General features: G+C 53.1%; 1 protein-coding gene across 1 annotated transcript; it reads right to left on the reverse strand.

The window, feature by feature from the left end:
- Nucleotides 1-15: 15 nt before the first annotated feature.
- Nucleotides 16-20,836, reverse strand: PRPF40B (pre-mRNA processing factor 40 homolog B). Its single transcript, XM_054591139.1, has 26 exons — nt 20,799-20,836; nt 13,879-13,959; nt 12,971-13,114; nt 12,605-12,670; nt 11,904-11,931; nt 11,654-11,679; nt 11,413-11,523; nt 11,003-11,123; nt 10,894-10,918; nt 10,444-10,659; nt 10,121-10,250; nt 9,973-10,037; nt 9,305-9,469; nt 9,096-9,204; nt 8,574-8,724; nt 7,746-7,879; nt 7,019-7,133; nt 6,780-6,871; nt 2,594-2,710; nt 2,233-2,370; nt 1,930-2,025; nt 1,603-1,689; nt 1,219-1,396; nt 957-1,018; nt 700-843; nt 16-599 (listed from the first exon to the last, which is right to left on the reverse strand). The coding sequence occupies exons 1-26, from the start codon at nt 20,799-20,801 to the stop codon at nt 507-509; spliced, it is 2,697 nt and encodes an 898-aa protein (XP_054447114.1). The 5' UTR covers nt 20,802-20,836; the 3' UTR covers nt 16-506.
- Between the last annotated feature and the right edge of the window lie 249 nt (nt 20,837-21,085).

The raw sequence follows: 21,085 nt of genomic DNA on the forward strand, positions 1-21,085 counted from the left end.
TCCCCAGCCCACCACTGAAGACAAAAGAGCCACTGGCCATGTTATAAATATTATTTATAAAACAAAACCAAAACAAAACAGATAAACTGGGTCCCAAGGCTGGAAGGAAGGCATGGCGGAGCCCCAGGACCTGGGCAGGCAGGAGCAGGCACTGCTGCCAGAGGGTGAGGACGCTGCCCTCTGCCGCCCAGGCTGTGTCCACCAGCCTGTCACTTCCCTGGAGGCCCCTTCTCACATTCTATCTACTGGCACCACCCGCCCCACGTGGCATACGCCACCAATCTCGTGTGGAGCTGAGGGCAAGGACTGCATTAATTGTCCGGGAAATGGGGGACCCTTGATCACAACAAGCAACCTCAGGAGGTGCCGTCAATGGCGTGTTGGGGGTGGGGTTACTTGAGGAAAAATAGACACAGACCAGACTAAGGGAGGCGTCTGGGGCAGACAGTGAGGGTGACCTAGTAGTCACAGCCTCACACAGACCCAAAGCCGAGCAGCTCGTTGGGTCACTGGTGGTCATCCAGCTGCTGCAGGAGTGTCCGCCGCCGCCTTTCCAGCTCACCCTCACTCAGCTCACTTTCTGACGTGTCCCAGCCCGTCTGGTGGAGCAAAGGCACAGCTCACCCACAGCCTCCCCTGAGGGCCATGGAGGCCTGGACAGAGCACTGCCTGGGCTGGGGCCAGGCACCTGCCTCTCACCTTCTCCTTCTTGATTCCAAAACCTGGGGAGCGATTAGGGAGCTCTGCCAGCCGGAGCTCCCTGTCCTTGTCCTGTTCTGGTTCTTTCTCATCACTCTCCTTGCCAGCTTTCTCCTCAGGGTCTGTCACACTCTCAGGACTGTTCTGTAAGAGCCCAGAGCCCGCCGCCTCAGTTCCTGTGAAGAACAGCCCGGAGGCGGGTGGAAGAGATCTCACAAAATAGCAGGGCCTTGGGTAGAAGTTCCTTCTCTACGCACCGACTTGTGTCTTCTCTTTTTAGTTTTCTTTTTTGGTTTCTTGGTTTTCCGAAGGCCATGATCTGGAAGTAGAAGCCCCCCACTAAGTTCCATGGGAGAGGGAGGGCTCGTCCTTTCCTCTGCCACAGTCCATCTGTCTGCTTGCTCTCCAGACAGGGACCTGCCCGAGGGCGGCTCAGCCATTCCAGCTCCCTGCCTGGGCAGGGGCTCCCCAGGGCCTCCTCTCGGTCTGGGCCACCTGTTCCAGCTCCTCGCTGCTTACCTGATCCGAGGAGAAGGCGGGAGGATGGGGAGCCCCGTCCTCCAAGGGCAGCTCCCCCACTTTCAACTGAATCAAGTGAGGAAGAGGGCTCAGAGCCAGATTCGGAGGGGTTCTGCCGCCTCCGCTTCGGGGGCCGGAGAGACGGTGGGGGCAGCTCCTCTTCTTCCGACTCAGAGCCCTGAGCGAATCAGCAGATATGTCAGTGCAGACATTCTTTGGCCTCCAAAAGCCCTCAAGTCTGGGAATTGGGGGCAAAGGGAAGGCTCTAGGGCCGAAGGAGTCCTCAAATCTCCCTTCAAGGGAGATGACATGGGGAAAAAAATAAAAGTTCTTATTTCCCCAAGACTGTCTAGCCTCCCCCACATCCCTCCCCCACCAACTCACTGAGGGCGAGTGGGAACGCTTGCGATGGTGCTTCTTGCCCTTTCTGCCGTGCTTTCGGCCTTTGGTGTGGAGGTGCTGGCATTCAGTCTGGTGGAGGCAGAAGGGGGAGTATCTGGTGAGCCTCAGGGAGGACCCTGAAACCTAAAATCTTGTTTGGCCTCCTTTTCTGAGGTTTGAGCCTTAGGCCTATCCAGGGCACCTAACCTCCCCCTCCTTAGCTGTCCAGGGAAGGAGGGCCAGAAGGAGGCGGGGGTAGGTCTCTGTGGAGCGGGCCTCGGGTGTTCAAGCACCTGGGACGGATGCAGAGGACCAGGAGCTCTGCCTCACCTCCAGTACCTGCAGGAACTCCCGGAAGAGCCGGATCCGCTCCGACTCCAGGGTGATCTGCTCAAAGGCTGAGTCGCACACAAAGCGCTCACGGACCTTGAACGGGAGAGCACTGCTGATCAGACCAGCCCCGGCACAGCATGGGTGCCGCCATGAGCACAGGGCAGGGCTGGGGCGAAGGAAGGAAGGGAGCCGGAGCTGGCCCCAGCTGTGTTATGGCTGGGGTGGGCCCCCAGTGGTGGAGAAGCACCGCTGCCCTCAGGACTGAGGGGGTGGCGTGTGGCGCCGGGCTGCAGTCCTGACCTCTTCCCAGGCAGTGCCCAGCTCCAGAGCAGGCACGGCCTGCCTCAGCATGCTTCGGAAGGCAGCTTCCCTGCGCCGCAGCCTTCGTGCCGCCTCCTTCTCGCGCTCTCTCTCCCGTGCCTCTGCTTTCTCCAGCAGCTGAGGGCAGAAAGCACGCCCAGGGTCACCCAGGAGGGTGGGCGCCGGGGCCCCACTAAGGCATACCTTAGGAAGTGGGAAGTTGGGGTCTGGGCTCCTACCATCATCCCCTGAACCGGGGTACAGTTATGCTGGGGCAGTGAACGAGAAGGAATGAAACAAGACACAGGGATGAGTTTGAGCAGGAGCCCTGGCTACAGCCCCGCCCCGCCCAACCCCTCACACTATTGAAGGTCAGCTTGATGTTGCCTGCGTCCAGCGCAGCAGCCCTCTTGTCAAAGCTTATGACGTGGGCGAAGTCCTCAAAGGCTGTGTTCACTTCCACACAGAAGCCCCGGTCCTGTGGGCACAGCAGTGCATGAAGCAGGAGGCACTGCCAGGGTGGGCAGAGGGGTCCAACTATAGGATGCTCAAGAAGCCCCCACCCCAAGAGGTCCACAGGACAAGGATGCAATCAGAACAAGTTTTCCAAGTCCTCCCCATCTAATGATTAAGCCCGCATGCCTACCCTTGCTGTGGTTGTCACAGGGAACTGGAGGGTTGGATCCCATGGGGAAAAGGAGGGGAGGTATATGTGTGCGCACACGCATGCGTGCATGCGCGTGCACACACACCATGTCTGTTGACTGATGCCTGAGTTTCTCACAATTAGTTAGTTCTCTTAGCTTAAAGTTTGGGCCCCATCTGGGCCCTCCTGCTGCTTGGCAACACCCTTGCATTCTTAGTCAACCTCTTCTGGTCCCACTCTTTGCTACATTTATTGAGTGCTTACTAAGTACAGCCTACCAAACTGAGTGCTTCACACACATTTAATCCTCACCTCTTTAAATGTAAGCATAATACTAATCTGATTTTATGCAGGAGAAACCAAGCTTTAGAGAAACTAGAGCACTTGCCCAAAGTCTTAGCTAGTAAGTACATGGCTGAGCAAGAGCTCTCCCCCAGGTACTTCTAACACCACAGTCGATACTTGCAGGCACTACGCCCACAGATTGCTCGGTCCAGGGGACAAACAGAGGCCATCAGGCGTGTAACTCCCAAACAATATGAACAAACACCTCACATTCTCAAAGAGCCATGGGCCAGACTCTGTGATTCTCATCGAAGCCTCACAACAGCCCAATAAAACAGAGACTTAGGAAAGCTATTTCACTTGGCCCAAGACCATAGGGTAGAAAGTGGAGCCATGGAGTTTGAAGTCTGGCTCTCCAGTCGGCTGGGGCACAGGCCCAACTTCCCTTCGTCTCCTTCCACACAGCTCTAATTTGCTCCAGCCTTCCTGCCGACGGCAAAGACATACACTCCTCGCTTTTTCCAAGAGGACTTCCTCAACCCACGCTCTCCAGCCCTTCTCAAACATATCAGTCTCTCCCTGAGGGACCTGAAAGCTTCAATCTCGCCTCTTCACTGGCTCCTTCCATCAACCACACACTTCACTTAACGCGGACTTCCTTCCTAGCCTGCTCCTGCCTTCCTCAGGCTTAGCCACCTGCTTCGTTTCCTTTGTTTCAAAAGTCTTTAAATGTAGCACAAAGGAAAATGAATAAGCATTTATTGAACCTACCACAAGCAAGACATAACAAACGTTAAATTTTTGCAACCTTGCTCATAAATTTTCCCCATTTTACAGAGGAGAAGACCGTGGCTCAGAACCATGATACAACGTGCAGAGGCCTCAGTCAGTAAACAGCCAGGGTTATCTGACTCTAAAAAGCCTGTGCTGCACCCACTCTGGCCTTGTCACGGGTACTGCTCTCCCGAGGGGTATTCATGTCCTAACAGGGCTTCTTCTTGGTCCTCGCTTATCTGGTCCTCAGCACCTCTGCCGCTCACTTCCTCAATGCTCCCCGCTCCCAGGTCCCCTGTCTCTCTGACCTCTTTTACCGCCTCTCTCGCATGCACATATTCACCTGAGAACAGCACTTTGTCTTTTCAATCCATACTGTCCCTAGCAACCTCATTCTCTACCTCTCTCATTTTCAGACCCAGGCTACACTGGATGCTTCACAGACATGCCAAATTCAGCAGACCCTAAGAAAACGCCTTTCTCATGAGCTCCTGCCCAGCCCTTCCCCCCCACCCCCCACCCATCTCGCAGGCCCGATCTTCTGTCTCCCGGCTGTTCCATGGTCGGGGCTCTCGGCGTCACAACCTGCCTGACTGGTGGGCGGCCGCAGGGACCCCCGGCCTGCCGGCCTTCTGTAGGCAGGAGACCAAAAGGGGGAACAGGAAGAGGAACTGTCTAAACAAGCTTCTTTCTCCAGAGATGTGGAAAAGCAGGAGTCAGTGAGGACAGGCCTCCTAAAGACCTATCTATCAACAGTACCAGCCACTCTGTGGCTAAAAGTTAAGTGTCCAATAAAACTTGGCTCTCCTGGGACTAGATATTTCTACTTTATATGACTATTCTATTTAACATATGGTATTTACCTTATTCCTCCCTGCCGCAGGTTGTTTTTGAGAATGATTTCCAAAATGGAATTCCTATTTTCTCCAGCCGTTCTTCCTGCTTAGTCCTTATCAATGGTGCCACCACCCCCTTGCACCTCACGCTTTCCTTTCCCTCAAGTCCACACACACAAAAAAACCCCAAACCAAACAAACCCTTATGCAAAACCTTGATGTATTAAAGAGAAGCTGCTGAATGTGAAAACAGAGGAAGGAGCATGGCACTCCCCGCCCCCGCTCCCCGGCACTTGTCCCAAGCAAGGCACCTCTGAGGAAACCCGGGGAGTGTCAGAAACAGCCCAATCACTACAGCTCTCCCCTCAGCTGCCGACGGGGTGCCCACCCGAGCTCGCTCCCCGCCCAGATCACTGCGGCGGCCTCCGGGCTGGTCTCCCTGCTCACCTCTGACCCAGCCTTGAGAACCCAGGGCTGCCCGCACATTTTTACCACATGGCCCCAGCAGTGCGACGGTGGTCTTGGCGGGAGTCAGGAGAGGATGGCACAGCTCCAAATTTATTTGAACTACTTGCTACTACCATTTTAGTGTCCTCAAGCTTCAGGTACTATCCTTAGGATACAACACTCAGTCTGAAAGGTACTACCCTACCCTCTTACCAGGGATTCCACAAAACATTGTCTGACCAGAGCATTCCCATTATCATTACTTACAAGATAAAAATCCAAACTTCTTATTTTAGCATTCAAGGAATTTACACACAGGGCTCCACTTCCAAATGGGGACATGTGGTTTCAGAGAAATAAAGGAAGCCACGGGACAATATGATATGTCTTACTTAAGGTCAGCAATTTTTAAATGTTATGTTTATATTAAACAGAATTAATATAGTATTAAAATGTAATGCCTGCATGAATTTATGAGGCAAAACACATGAAATGTGTGTGTGCTGTGACATTTTTTAGCTTTATTCTCAGTCCTTCTGACCTCTGGTGCCAAGTCACTCCCCTTGGAAATTAGGTATACTTGGGTGGAAAACTCCCAATTTTCAGAGGACGACACTGAGGCTCAGAAAGGTTAAGTAATCTGCCCACAGGCACACAGCTAGTAAGTGGCGAAGCTGGACTCTTACCCCAGGCAGTCTGCCCCCACACTCATGCTCCTAACAACTATGCCTGCTGCCTCCTCTGATGCATTAGCATGTCCTGCACTTGTACAAAGAAATACACTTTGTTTTCTTCATCAGAAACAGGCTCTCTCAGTCCATCGCTCACTCTCCCACCTTTGACAGACACAGATATGCAGAACTATTTCTCCAGTGTGAGAAAAGCAGCGTGTGCGTGTGATGGCAAGGGCCAGCTGCACTCGCTGCCATGGCAGGGAGGTGAAGATAAGGGTGACGTGCCCCTTCTACAAGGCACGGGCATCTCAGCTGGAGCCCAGAGAATTCTTTGTGAAACCAGCTCAGTGCCACTAGATTATCTAAATTTCCAAGAGAAGTTTAAGATGTGTATAATCTCATGATCTTAAAATGTTAGCAAAAATGCCAAACTTCCCTAAAACACTGTACAGACCAGAAGGAACGCATCCGTGCGCTGCCTGTCGGACTGCGCTCCTGCCCTCAAACCCACCGCGCCCCGCCCGCCCCCGCCCGCACTCCTGCAGTCCCCTCACCCAGCGCCTCCACCGCCTCCACCTACTCTTCAAAGGTCAATTCTTCTGATTCTTACTTGCCTTCTGGAAAGTGTTATTCTTCTGTAGTAACACTTGCCCCTCTGTGTAACAGCTGTCACATCTATCTTCCTATTAGGCCATGAGCTCCTTATGGGCAGAAATGGTTTCTTATTCATTTTTGTGTCCCCAATGCACAGTAAAGGGTCACAGTAGATACTTGCTGAACTGAGCTGCAACGCTCCTGTGAAACAGGGCTTACCAGGGAGTCCTGCCCAGGGAGTGTGCCCCTGCACCCAGCCTGCGTGCACCTACAGCCCCAGGCCTCCCTCACCTTAAGGATGTCCTTAATGATCTTCTTCTCATCGTGAAATCGGGCCTTCAACTCCTCCACATAGAACTTGAACAGGTCCAGAGGGGTGGAGCCTGTGGGGGAGGGAGGGAGGGGGGCCTGGCAGGCAGCAGCTTCCCGAGGCCTGGGGGTGGGGTCAAGGACAGGCCCCAAGAGCGGGGGTGCAGAGAGGCCGGCGGGGCAGGAAGCCAGGCCAGAGAAGGGGAGCCCAGCTGCCTTACCCGGCTGGCCCAGCATGTTGGCAAAGCGGACATCAGTGCTGACCGCTGGGTACAGTTCCATCCAGGTGGACATGGAGTGCAGCTGCCCTGTCTCGTGCAGCTCGTCCAGGAAGGTCTGAGCAGGGAAAGGCCAGTTATATAGAGAGTGAGACACGGAGGGAGGCAGAGCCGAAGACTGGGGAGGAGGACGGGGCGGGAGGGGAGGCAGGGACAATCCAGACCGAGGAAATGTGGGCCAGGGAGGCAGAGAGCAATGCAAAAGAAGAGGATGTACCTATAGAGAGGGACAGACTAGAACATGAGAGTGAGCCAGGCTGGGAGGCAAAGAAACAAACCTGCCTGCAGCACAATCTTCCCATGACTTGGTTTCAATTTCCTGTGTGTTACAGCTAAGCAGCCCCCACTACTACACCACCACTGCCACCTCCGAACTCTGCCTGCCTGGCCCCCACCAACGGTGAACACGCAGCCTAACTGCCAAGCTGTGCCTTTAGGGTGCTCTCTCCTGACAGCTTCCAGGTGACGGGTACATCTCATCTCCCTAGAGGGGCGAGGCCAATTGAGGGGACACAGCAGGGGAGACCTGCAGGCATAAAGAGGCCTTGTGGAGGTGGCACAAGGCTGGGCACAGGCAAAACAGTGGGCCTGACCAAGGAGGCGGGGGCCCCGGCGAGGAGGCTGTGGTCCAGAGCAGAGCTGAGCTCTGATCCAGGGGGCGGCAAAGTACCTGGAAGGCCTCCCGGTTCTTGCGTTGCTGGCGCCGCTCCCGAAGCCGGGCCCGCTCCCGCTCCTCCTCCTCCTCCCTCTCCAAAGCTCGGATGTGCTCCTCAAAGCAGATCAGTGCATCTTCCTTGTCCATGTCTAACCACAGAGAGGAGGCTCAGCAGGCACTGCACCAGCAGGACACCCTCTCAGTCCCCAGCAACCCCACTGCTTCGAGGATGCTGTCCCTGTAGGTGCTGGGGACAGCCAGGGCGGTGGGGCCAGGTGAACAGAGGGCTCTGGGAGAGAGGGTGCTGAACGGTTGTTCTTGAGGAGGGACCACTAATTGTATGAGAAAAAATCAGCAAGAATTCAGCTCTTATAAATTTAGGTACCAAAGTCATAGTGTTTATGAAATCAGTTCTCTTGGGATCTAAGGTTTCAGTTTATGAAACTGGAAATCAATCAGGCTTTGATGCAACTTCAGAAGGTGAATTTCTGATATTGCCAATGATTACAGGCCACTGACAGCTTACTGTAACGTGTGACCAGTTGATGTCCACAGTGCCATGACAAGTTAAGACAATTCACATCAGCTGTGAAAGTCATCATCTCTAGGTCGTCTAATTCCCACCCCAAGCTCTTCCTCCAAGGGCACGCAATCTCCAGGTCAACAGCGGACCCCGGAGGGAGAGGGTGCCCTGAGCATTCTGGGATCTCCAGAGTGCTGGGGCTCCTGGAAGTCCAGGAGGGCAGGAGGCGAGGTCACATGGGGGAGATGTGTGAGTGAGACAGGCGATGGGAAGCCAGGAAGAAAGGGGAAGGGCAGGCCCAAATGGAGACTCAGGCTTACTCTGAAGCTGATGGTCCTGAGCAAAGCTGGGGTTATCCATGAGGTACTGCTGGGCCTGGGACCATGTGGTTTGGAAGTTGACGCTGCTCATCCCATCCAGGATGCTCTTCAGAGCCTGGATATTGCGGCGCCGGAGCTGCTTGGCCTGTTCCTGGGGAGCCACGGGATCAGTGTGAGGCAGAGCAGGCCAGAGGTACTTAAGTGAGCCAGAGCAGAGGAGGATTTTGGGGAAAGGTAGCTAGGGAACCCTAGGAAGGCCAGGCACAAGGCTTTCATGTCCCCAGAAAAAGGAAGGAATGCAGTTTATAGACCAGCCCTGCAGAGTCCTTCCTGCCCTCCCATGCCCGGGGTTATGGCCCCAGAGGAAAAATGAAGGGATGTGTAAGTGCCACAGCAGCTTCAGAGTAAGGAGCTAGGACTGTGAGGCATCAGAGAAATGAATGACCAGGGTCCAAAAACAGCAAAGACATGAAGAGTCTAAGATGACACCAGGGCTGACAAATCCAACCCGGTGACTATTACCTTCTCCTTCTTGGCCAGGAAGAAGAGGACGTCATCATAAACCTCTTTTCGATCCCTCTCAGGGACCACAGCCCAGACCTCCAGCTCCCCAAAGGTCTGCTCTGCCCGCCTGTGGAGCACATGGGCTGTGGGTAGGCAGGCGGACAGCAGAGACCCTGGCAGAGGTGTTCCCGGGGTTCCCCAGCCCTGCCCCAGCCCAGGCCCCTGACCGGTAGCGGGTGGTGGAGGTCATGTGCTCGTGCTGCTCCAAGAAGTGCTGCAAGGTCTGCTTAGCCTCCTTGGCCCTTAGCCGGGCCTCTTCTTTCTCCTCCTTCTCCCGCTGCGCCTTGTACGCATTGAATGCCTGCTTTTTCTCACTCAGTTTGGGCAAGGCACTGGGGTGGGAAGAGAGGAGTCAGCCTGAACCCTGTGGGTCAGGGCACACTGGACACAGGTCTCCACAGAACCGAGCGAGGGGTCCGTGCATGGGTACAGCAGGCTGCAGGGGCTCCAGGAGGCCAGAAAGCTCTCTGGGACGTGGGGAGGGCTGAGAGGTAGAGAGGGAAGGAGACGGGTTCCAGGACACTGATGGTGCTCGGCCCTCATGCCTTGGGGATAATGAAATGGCAGTCAGGGACCTGCCCTATCCTGCCCCCTTTCCCCCATTAATTCATATCAATTCAACAAGATTTATTGAATGTCTCATGTCAGATACCTTCCCCTCCTCCTGGAGGCCTTCCATAGCTTCTCTTCCCCTCGAGCCTTCACCCACCTACCGCTCTCCTGGCTCTGGCCCCTGGGGGTCTCAGTGTTAAGCTGGGGTTTCTCAGGGAGCCCCTGGCCCAGCCGCTCTCATCACCAGGGTCTGGAGGGCCTGGCTCCCTCTACCCAGGCCTACCTGTAACGGGGGTCGGTGACCACCATCTTCATGGCTTGTTCCCATGAGGCATTGGAGGGGACAGCCTGGAATGAAGCGGGTGGGTGTCACAGGGCCTGGCCACCTCCAATCCCCTCCAGGCCTATCCTGGAAGCCCCATCCGTCACACCTTGTCCCTCAGCAGCTCCTTAAAGGCCTGTTTTGCCTTCTCCCGGTTGCTCCAACTGAGGCCAGACCTCTCTGGTTCTGGCTTTGATTCCTCTTCCTCCTGTTGTGGTGGCTGATGCTGTCCAGCAGAACTGGGGGGCAAAGGAGACTCACAGCCATAGCACCCCCCAGTTCCCACAGGTTTCAATGCCCTGGGTGATTAACAGCAAACCACTCCCTTCTGGCTCCCCAGGGCAGCCCCTGCCTGCCTTTCAGAGGTCACGAACAGATCTCCACACCCTCCCCAAGAGGCTGGCATCCAGGGTGCTGTGGGGGCAGCCTCACCTGCTGGGGCCGTCCTCTGGCTGCTGCAAGAACCCCGGCTCCGAGGTCTGGGCGGCATCTGACACGTCGCAATCTTCACTCCCGCCGGGCTCCGGTTCGAGGAGGCCCACAGGCACTGGGGTGGGGCCAGGAGGCATAGGCGGGGGGTCAGGCTGTGGCTGAGGAGGCTGCGGCTGTAGAGTCTGCTGTGTCTGTGGCTGCTGCTGCTGCTGCTTCCTGCAGGAGAGCCGGAAGGGCAGTGTCCAGGAGGGAAGCAGGGAGAGAGGTGGTCAGGGGCTGGCCAGACCCTCTACCCTGAGAAGGACTGGGGCCAGAGTAGACCACTGTACGAGGAGACCGAGAGCTGGCTCTTCCTTCCATAGAGCAGGGATCATGCGGAGAGTCCGTTCCCACCCCTCAGGTGGCCCCAAGTATGGATGGATAGGCGGGACAAGCAGGCAAGGTACTCACCCTATGGCCTCTTGTTTGACTAGAGCTGCAATGGGAAAAGATAACATGGTCACAGGGTAGCGAAGGCCATCCCCCCAAGAGCCCCTGCCCTGGCCCGCCCCATCCTCACCCTCCAGGTCATCCAAGTCCTTCGGCCGGGTCCAGCGGGACTCCTTACTCTGGTTGTTATAGTAGTAAGGTTTGCCTGTGTCCGACTTATACTCTTTCCAGGGGCACTGGGACAGCAAAAGCTGTAAGAAGACGGGTCAGAAGACATTAATGGGCTGGGTACGCCGTCCAGCCACAGTTGAAGGAGCTAAGAGGACCCAGTGAGTAGGGGACACAGGACTTTTTAGCTACCACCTGGCCTGGCTCAACATGAGGGAAGGTGGACTTTCTGAGATCCTAGGGAGGTTGGGGTGGTCAGGGATCTTGGGCTGAGAGGAACCATAATGTGTATGGTTACAGACTCAGGGAAGACCAAGCACTTGCAACGGTCAGGGCAGCTGAAAGGAAGGACCAGAAAGCCCCACTCAGGACCTCTGCCTTGGACTTGAGCACGCTGGGCTTCTCCCACACGGACTGCTTGTCGTCAGCATTGTAGTAGTAGATGCGCCCATCAGGGGCCACATGCTCACTCCATAGGGCCCTCTGGGGGAGGGGTGCACAGAAGGGTGGTCAAGGCCCTTTTCCCAAAGCTGCTTCTCACCCCAAAGACTGAACCATTAGCCCCCCACTTTCAGCTTTTCTACCCAGAGATCCCTGAGCTAGAAAAACTCACCGGAGGGCCTGTCCCAGCCACAGCAGCTAGAAAAGAAGCCAAAGGAAAGACACTAAGGCCTCGTTCCAACCTCCATCTTATTCCCACCTATTCCTCCCTTACTCCATCCCCAATATATATCCCCTGGCCCCATCAACATCCCAAGAACACTGGCATCCCAACAGGCATGATCCAGGGTGGACTCTAGTCCCCTCTCCCCTGTACCCCCCAACCTCCGAGCCTGGGGGGAGCAGGCCCCCAGAAGACTCACAGCTGGCGGTGTCCACACCTGGAGCCGTCTGCCGAAGAAAGAGGAGGGGGAAGGGTTGGGGCCAAGCCCAGTGGCTCCCAGGCCCCAGGCCGTGGGGGATGGAGAAGCAGGCCAGGCCAAGATCCATGTGTCCTGCTCTCGGGGATCTCTGCTACCTAACACGCTTCCCCCACCCGCAGGGGCCGTGGCTCTAGGATCCCTGGGGGAATCACGCAGCAACTCATTTCTTCACTTTCCTCAAATGAGGGTATTTTGTTGAGGCCCATCCCTTCCACAGTGGATGCCAAATGCTACATGCTACCCAGACTCTACTACACTGAGCAACGGCACAAGAAGTACAGCAAGATCCCCAGGTGCTGTTATTTCCTCCAGAGACAAAAAAGATGTGAAGAAGGGACTGCATTTAAGTGACCACAGTGCTAGCTCTGTGAAGACAAGCAGTGCCTGGCATGAATGTGTTCTTACGAGACATGGGCACAGCAGAGAGTAACAGGAGAGAATGTATATGCTTTGGGGGATGAATGAGAAACAGGAAGGGCTGAGTACATGGCCAGACAGGAGGACTCAAGTGTGGGGAGAGCTGACAGGGACCAGCATCGATCCAATGAGAAGAGGGGAAGAATGGAGGTCACATCCCTGAACTCCAGTCAGACCCACAGCGCTGCAGTGCGGAGCTGCGTCCTGCTGGCCCCAGTGCTTACCGCTGCGGTGACAGGCACCGCTGGCATCAGCATTCCTGGCATCATGGGAGGTACCATTCCTGGTATCTATGGTACAAAGACAAAAACCAGCTCCTGAGGTGGGGCAGGCAAAGGCTGGGCAGGGTCCGCCGGGATTCTGCTGGGGCCTGACCCTGACGTGGGCGCCCCCTCAGGCAGGCCCGAGGGTCTGCGCTTCCAGCCGAGCCTGAGCGTTTTCTCCCGTCACGCAGCGGACAGATCCTCGTGGGCCCGTCGCAAGGCTCCCCCACGCCTCCCCAGTTTCTGAAGTCCAGATCCCCACTCTCATCTCTATCCCCAGATCAACTGACAGGTTTTCTGAGGCCCTGCAACAGGGGGGAAGATTACCTGCGTGAGTGGCGGCGGCGACCCCATTGGTGGGAGCATGGGGGGCATGATGCCGGGCGGCATGGGGGGGATGGCGGGTGGTCTCTGGCTCATGGGGGGTAGCCCCATCGGAGGAAAAGGCGGGGGGATTCCTGGAGGGGGCATCTGGAAGTGAGGAACAGAAGAGATAATGAGCAGAGAAGACACTGCCTTGGACCTGGCAGGAAACATCCACTTGTCTCCCACCCAGACGTTCCACCCTGGCTCTGAGGCAATTCCAAGGCTTTAGTTTGGGAAGCACACAGTATGAAGCCGCCTCCCTCCTCACCACTGAGAAAGACTGAAACTGGGGGGTCCTGTGGGTCTAGCAGGCAAACACACAGCTTCTTGAGAGACAGGGAAGGAAGAAGGAAAAGCAAAGTATAACCACCACCAGACCTCGTCTGGAAGGCTCCACCTCTTCAGCAACTCTCCCCAAAGAGGCCTCAGATGCAGGGCCAGGAGGCAGGTGTTCAGGTACCCAAATCCCTAGTCCCCTGCCTTCCACCCCTTTTTCTCCAACTCAGTGACCATCGGTTGCTAGTCCAGCCTGACTTCTGTGGCATATTGAAAGTATGCAGACAAGGAGCAGTGAAAGAGAAAGAGAGCCCACCCTGCCCTCACATTCCCGGGGTCTTTTCCCTTCCACTTCTACCTCTACCCCAGCCCCAGTGTGTCCCAAGGACAAAAAGACAAAGGGGAAACTGTCTACTTTATGAACGGAGAGCTGAACAGCAGCCTCTCCCACCCCAATACCCCAGCAAAACCATCCCTCTTCTAAGGGCAGCAGAAGGGGTTTTTTACACAAAAACCGTGCAGCAGTGCTAGGGACTTTGGAATTAGGGGTGCAGGCTGGAAAAGCCAAGCCCAGGGGAAGACATAAAACTTACGAAGGGTGGTGGCATCATGGGGGGCCCCGGTGGGAAGGGGGCAGGCGCTGCTGGGGGCCGGGGACCAGAATCGGGAACCGACTGTTGAGGGAGAGAAAAGTCATAGGACCCAGGATGGGCAAAGAGCTGGGCTTTTGCAAAAGGGAGCAAAAGGGAAGCAGAGGGTAAGGATAAAAAAGGAGAACAAAGTTCAGAGGAAGGGTATCTAAGACCCATTTCCAGCCCAACTCCAGCTCTGAGCTCTGGGTAGGTCTGCTCTCTCTTCCACCAGCCCAGAGCCAGCTGGCTGAGCCCCTTCAATGTCATCTTTATGTTACCAATAGAAGTTTCCATTTTGCTGAAGCCACAGAAAAGATGGAGGAGGCTGTGCTACAGGAAGACTGGCTCTGCCCAAGGCGTTTCATCCGCTCTCCTGCCTGTGGCCAAGGCTGTGCCTCCCACAAACCAGTTAAACTGTGGCCTCTCATTCACAAAGTATCCAGGAAAGAAGTGGCCTCTTTTCCTGTTGCCCCACCCGAATTCACCCAGGTACAGAGATTCAATACCAAATCCCTCTAATTACAAATAACTAGAGCCCTTCCTAAGTACCAGCCTCCCTAACTGTACTCTCTCCAGCTACCAGCGCCCCTACCCCCAATCTGGCCTCATCTTTAGTCACTTACTTTTTGACATCATCCCCTCCCAATCACCTCCCTCATTTCTTTAGCTCTACTCCCCCTCCCCTACAGATCCTGAACTCCTCTTCCTGTGGGGAGGCTCTGAGCAGCCTAGGCCTCCCCACCCTGCACCTAATGGCTGGCCGCATCCCATCCTTTCTTTCTCAGATTAAATATCACTTGCTCTAAGAAGCCTTCCTGGCTCTGTTTAAAGCATATCCGTCCAATTTATTCTCTATCTAGTCCCCTTTTGTGTTTCCCCTTAATAGAGGATAATAACATTCCACGGGGGCAGGAATCGTGTCTGGCTTGTTGAAAGCTGGATTCCTGGCACCTCCACAGTATCTGGCACATAAGGGACACTCAATAAATACTGAATGGATGAATGACAAGTTAGAGAACAAAAACTCTCTTTGTAGAACCCTCTAATTCTAAATGTTCATTCTATAAATAAAGCCCCACATTGGCCAAAATGATGTCTATACAAAGTTCCCATTTAGGCATTATTTGTAAAAATGGAAGATTGGAATCAGCCTAAATATCCACCAATACGGAACTATGAAATTACACACAAACATAAAATGGAATACCATGCAGTCAGAAAAAAGAATGAAGCAGCTGTCTTGATATGAAACAACCTGTAAGATATATTAACAAATGGCGGGGGGGGGGGGGCAGAGCAAAGTGCTGCAAAGTTTTATCACTTGTTTAAAAACTGGACACAAAAGATGACATGCAAAAAATTGGTGGAAGGGGGACCAAGTTGGAGAGGTTTATCCCTATGTGCCTTTTTGTTACTTTTGAATATGCACCCATGTCTGTCACCCATTCAAATAAAATTATTTTTCTTAAGCAAACTGTGGTGTGGAGGTGCAGTTTAAAGGCCTAACCTTCCTCCTCTTTGCTTGAAAGGAGGAGGGTGGTAGGGAAGAAACCCAGGGGAAGGAGATTCCAGAAGCCACCTCTCTGGGGCCCAATTTTCCTGCTTCTCCAATTATCCCTATGTTGAGAAGTCTCAGCTTTTAAAAAACTACTTTCTAATCTCTACCTTTAGCAATATCTGTGCTTCCTCTCTTCCTGCCCATCTTGTCCTAAGGCAAGATGACGATAAGCCAAAATACTCCAACTTGAATCACCTCTTCTCAGTGTTCAACTCCTTTAGCCCTGTATCAGACCGGCTCCTGCCCCCTAAAACTTCCCTTAGCACGAGAAGGCAGAAGCTAATCAACATGGAAAGAATCCTGTTCTTTGTGCCACTCGTTCCCACCTCATGCTGCCTTAGGGTCCTCTCTACCCTTCCAGATACTATGTAACCATCTTTGGGTCCTACCAGGCTCCAGCCATTGCCCATATCAGAGATTGCTGCCACCAGCTATCCACAATAGAAACGTGAGTCGCCCTGGCTGGTGTGGCTCAGTGGACTGACTGCCAGACTGCAAGCCAACGGGTCATTGGTTCGATTCCCACTCAGGGCACATTGCCTGGGTTGGGCAAGAGGCAACTATGGTTGATGTTTCCCTCCCTCCCTTCCCCTTCTCTAAAAATAAATAAATAATAATAAAAAGAAACGTGAGAGTCATTCTTCACAATTCCCCTTTCCTTTCCATGCATCATCATGGAGTCCTACTAACTTTATCTCCTAAAGATTTTTTTTTTTTTTAATTATTTTCAGAGAGAGGGGAAGGGAGAAAGAGAGGGAGAAAAACATTGAAGTGTGAGAGATACATCCATTGGTTGCCTCTCACATGCCATCTGGGGACCTGGCCCGCTATGTAGGCATGTGCCCTGACCGGGAACCGAACCAGCAACCTTTTGGTTTGCAGGCTGGCACTCAATCCGCTGAGCTACACAGTCAGGGCTACCTCCTACGGATTTCTTGAATCCATCTACTCTTCTCCATTTCCTCCTCCAAACCTACCACCCCTTTCACCTGGTATCCCCCCATCCACTCCAATCTGTAGCCATAACATGTTCATCAAAATGCGCCTCAGACCATGTTGCTTCCCTGCGTTCTTAGGGTAAAGACCAAAACCCCTGCCCAGAGCCTGGGAGGCTGTGGGAGATTTGTTCAACTGCCTTGGCAGCCTCTTCCCCGCTGAGCTCCTGGGTCTGTGTCCACACTCGCCTTCTCTCAGTTCTCCAGTCAAGCACCCACTTTTGTGTGGGGTAATCTTCCCACCAACCCCACACATCTCGCGTACATATCCTTCACATCTGTTAGTGACCATTTCGTCAGAAAAGCTTCCCTCCCAACCCAGTGGGCCACTCAGCATCCTCCTTCACATGCTCGCACACCATGTACCTTTCCTTTCAGCAATTATCCATTGGAATTTTAGTTATTTGTACAATTCTGATTTACTATTATGTGGCACTAAGAACAAATGTGGCCAATTAAGTCACGTTACTCTACTGATTATAAGATACATATTGACTTCAGAAATATTAGATTGTGATCTTAGAATCAATGAAACATCTGTGGCCTCCACTAGGCTGAAAACTCTAAGGGGCAAGATTTTATCTATCTTTGCTCACCCCGATATCCTATCCCCACTGAATTTTCCTCACTATCTGCTACTGGCACACAGTAGGTGCTAACAAACACTTGTTGACTTAATGACTAAACAGTCTTGACAAATCCCACAAAACAAAGCCATTGGTAAGACCTACCAATTCAGGGAACAGAGAATGTCAGTGATGGGGAGGGGATTCTGGCAACCACCTAAGGTAGTCTCCTTTTTTCAGATAAGAAAACTAAGGGGGAATAACGAATCCAAGGTCCTACTGCTGCTTAAGGAGAGAGCTGGGACTGGACCTGATCGGCCTTCCAGCCCTCTTCCCTTAAAAGCACAGTCCTTTCTATATGACCCTATTAACCAATGTCGCTTCAATAAATTCAAAAGCCCTGGCCAGGTAGCTCAGTTGGAACGTCACCCTGATGCACCAGGGTTGTGCGTCTGATCCCAGGTTGGGGGCATATACTGGAATCAACCAATGAATGCATGGCTAAGTGGAACAACAAATTGATGTCTGTCTCTCTCCTTTCTTCTCTCTCTAGAATCAATAAATTAAAACTAAGAAAATAAGTAAATAAATAAAAAGCACCGCCCTGACCAGTGTGGCTGAGTTGGTTGGGTGTTGTCCTGCAAAGTTAAAAGTCGCCCACTTGATTCCCAGTCAGGGCACGTTCCTGCGTTTCAGGTTCAGTCCACCATTGGGGTGTGTGCAAGAGGCAGCCGATCAATGTTTACGCTCCTCTCACATCAATGTATCTCTCCCTCTTTCTCCACCCCCCCACTCAATAAAAATAAATAAAATCTTTAAAAATAAAATTATTTTTTTAAAAAAGCACAGTCCTTGCCACAGAAAGCAGGTCTGTTTTCTTACTCCAGCATATCCCCTGCAACCCATGTGGTAGTTAAATCAACAAGGACCCAACATTTTCTTGCTGGACAATTAGCACTGGCTCCCTATTGCCCACCCTACAGAATCTCTACCTAACATTCAAAGTTTTTCAACAAGGCCCATGCCATACCTCTTCTTAGCTTCTTCTGATTCAATGGCTTCCCTCTTCCTCTGCATAGATTACTCCGTGTTTCTTTATTCCACTGTTTCTCACTTTGTTTAAGATGATCCAATATTCACCTTCTTCAGGGTATCTTTATGACTATCATTCACACATACACACCTCTTGCACTGCTTTGTGCCAAGTGACATGCTACTCTGTGGATGTTTGTTGGGTGTTTCATGTGGGACTGCCTGTCTCCTTACTTGGTTGGGGACTTCTCTACATTCAGGGATTGAGTTTTCTCTTTTTAAGCTTCCTCCAAGTGTCTAGTCAGGGCCTGCACACAAAGTGGTATGATAAAATGCAGACTCACCCTTAACCTTATTAGATGTTTGCCTACTAGAATATCCTAAAAAAGGCAAGTAAGTATGTGTGTGTATACATGAGCCCAGATACTTTTGCATAAATTCTTTGGGTAAAGGCTGTGAGACAGAGAGGCAGCTTGGCAGAGATCTGTGTGACCGGAAAGGAAAATGGAATCAAATACTGGCTTGGGAAAACCTAAATAATGAAAAACTAAGTGTATATGACCATCTTTACCTTGGAATGGAGACCCCTGGCAAGGACCCAGACACTGGTCTGTTTTTGGACAGAGGACAGAGCAATGGAATGAACATAAATTTCTATGGAACTTCCAAAGCTCTCTGTTTCCCAAGCCTCTCCTGTGTGATGTGCATACTTTCCTTCTTTCCTCAAACATCCCTTCCCCCATCCCATTTGCTGAAGTGCCTACACAACTTTATATCTTACTACACCTCTTGGCGAGAAGCTGAAGAACTCACTTGTCCAAGAAAGGGATATAGGAAAGGGGACTGAAAGAGAAGCAGATCCTGTGTCTTTCTGGGAACAAAAACACATTTGTGGGCTGGGGGTAGATGATGAAGTGACAACTGATCATCTGATTATCATATGTTCACCAGGACCAGTGGAGAGACCCCCAAGATGCAATCAATTCTTCTCAGCCTCCACATCTAAAGGTCATCTCAGAATTGAAGACTCAGAAGAAAGACAAAAGAAAAAAAGGACAAGAATGGAGGAACAGAAAGGAGAATGGAAAGTGGGAATAACAGCTAATAGGAAATATTTATTGAGAGCTGATTATGAACCAGATACTATGACAAACATTTAATCCTCACAACCATCTTAGAGGTCATGATCCCCATTTATACATAAAGAAACTGAGATTCAAAGAGATTAAATGGCAGAGACAGGTTTGGAATCTAAGCAGTTTGACCCCAAAGCCTGAGCTTTCAACTACTTCACAAAGCTTCCTCCCAGCAAGGACAACGGTGCCACGGGCATTTCTTACACTCAAATTCATTCTGTTTTCTTTCCCAATCCTCATACGACCCTGCAATCCTCAGACAGCTAGGTGATCCCAAGACTGACCTGGTCTGGCTCACTCCCTGAAGAGATTTGTGTTGGTAAATGAAGCCTGAAAGGCACATCTCTCAGAAACAGGTAGTCATCACCAAAAAATAAAAGTATCATAGAGGCTGAGAGACACTGATTATCCTGTGATCTGTCTACACGCTGCCCTTCTTCAGTCTTCCCTCTTGTCTTCAAGACCATCCTAGTCCCCGCTCTCCTATACCAGCCTCATTATTCCCCCTGCTTGCAAAGATACTGTTTTATTAGAAAACATCTTCCACTGCTTCTCTCTGATCCTGCCATCTTAATCTTTCTCCCTCTGAAGAACAGAATGCTACTTCTGGTCTTCACCTTTATTGGGTTAGGCCTCAACCTCCTCCTCCCCTACTTATAGGGAGTTCTTCCATCCCTCCACCAGGATTCCAAAGGCCCTGGCTGGCCTGCCCCAGCCTTGCAGGCTGTGTGCCTACCATCCCCACCCCTACATCCCTGGGGATCTTCTGCAGCCCCAGTTGAAGGCCTGCCTCCATCTTCATCCTTTCTTTTGCTTCCCCACACCCTAGACCCCTGAAATCTCTCAAGAACCACTCCATTTTGGAGTTAGAAGAGATCTAGGCTGTCGTTCTTAGGCATCCCCCCCTTTTTTTTCCATCGGTAGGAAATCTGAGGCCCAAAGAAAGGTAGTGACTTGCCCAAGGTCACACGGAGTTGTTACAGTTTATTGATGGTAGAGCAAGGTTGGGACCAAGGGGCCTCTGCTTTCCTATTTCTTGGACTATCCAGCACTGGGTTGGGGCCGGAAGCCTTTCCTCTGGAGACATTGCCCCCTCCTCATCTCAGGAGACAAGGTGAGGAAATGAAAGAGGAGGTCTCCAAGAGGTCTTGAGGGGTATACACAGCTTCCCAAGGGAACAAGCGAGTCTGGGGGAGGGGCATGGCGCACGCCAAATATCCCAGGAGAAGAGACTGTGGCCCCCAGCTCTCCCCTTGTCCTGCAATTTCCACATCCCCTGCCTCCTCTCTTCTTTCGCGACCTTTCTCCACAAGCCCATCCTTCACTTCTTTCCTTTTGCCTCCTCACACAGTCACGCAACTCTCATTCCCTTCAACACCCCCCCTCCCGCCATCCTCCATCATGGCCTCCCCCACCCCTTCTCCCCAAATCCCCGACCCCCTCCCCTTTACTGTGCTCCTCGCCCTGACCCCTCATGCCCCTCTCCCTCCCCCGGGATCCTGCGTACCCCGCCGGCCTCCCCGGCCCCGTCACGGGCCGCGGGGGGCGCAAAGGGACCGCCCCGGGCCCCTCCACCCCCGCGCGAGGACGTTACCATGCCAGAGCCTCGGAGCAGCTGAGCCGGCTAGGCCCACCCGCCAGTAAAAGCCTCTCTGATTGGCCAGGCCACAGTCGGGAAGGCGGGGCCCGTGGGGGGTCGCACCCCTTGGTGGCCGGGGCTCCGGTCGCTCCCGTCGACCAGCCGGGCCCAGCACCGGCCCGGAGCGCCCAAGCTCGGCCCCGCCCCCGGCGCGGAGAGCCAGGCCCCGCCCCCGCGCTAGGTCCAGGGCCCGCCCACCGTGGGTGGGGCGCACCTCCTCTGTGCGGACTGACCGCCGAAGT

This window comes from Pteronotus mesoamericanus, unplaced genomic scaffold (genome assembly GCF_021234165.1).
Source record: "Pteronotus mesoamericanus isolate MK-2021 breed Mesoamerican mustached bat unplaced genomic scaffold, CSHL_Meso_final scaffold_21, whole genome shotgun sequence".
Taxonomy (NCBI): domain Eukaryota; kingdom Metazoa; phylum Chordata; class Mammalia; order Chiroptera; family Mormoopidae; genus Pteronotus; species Pteronotus mesoamericanus.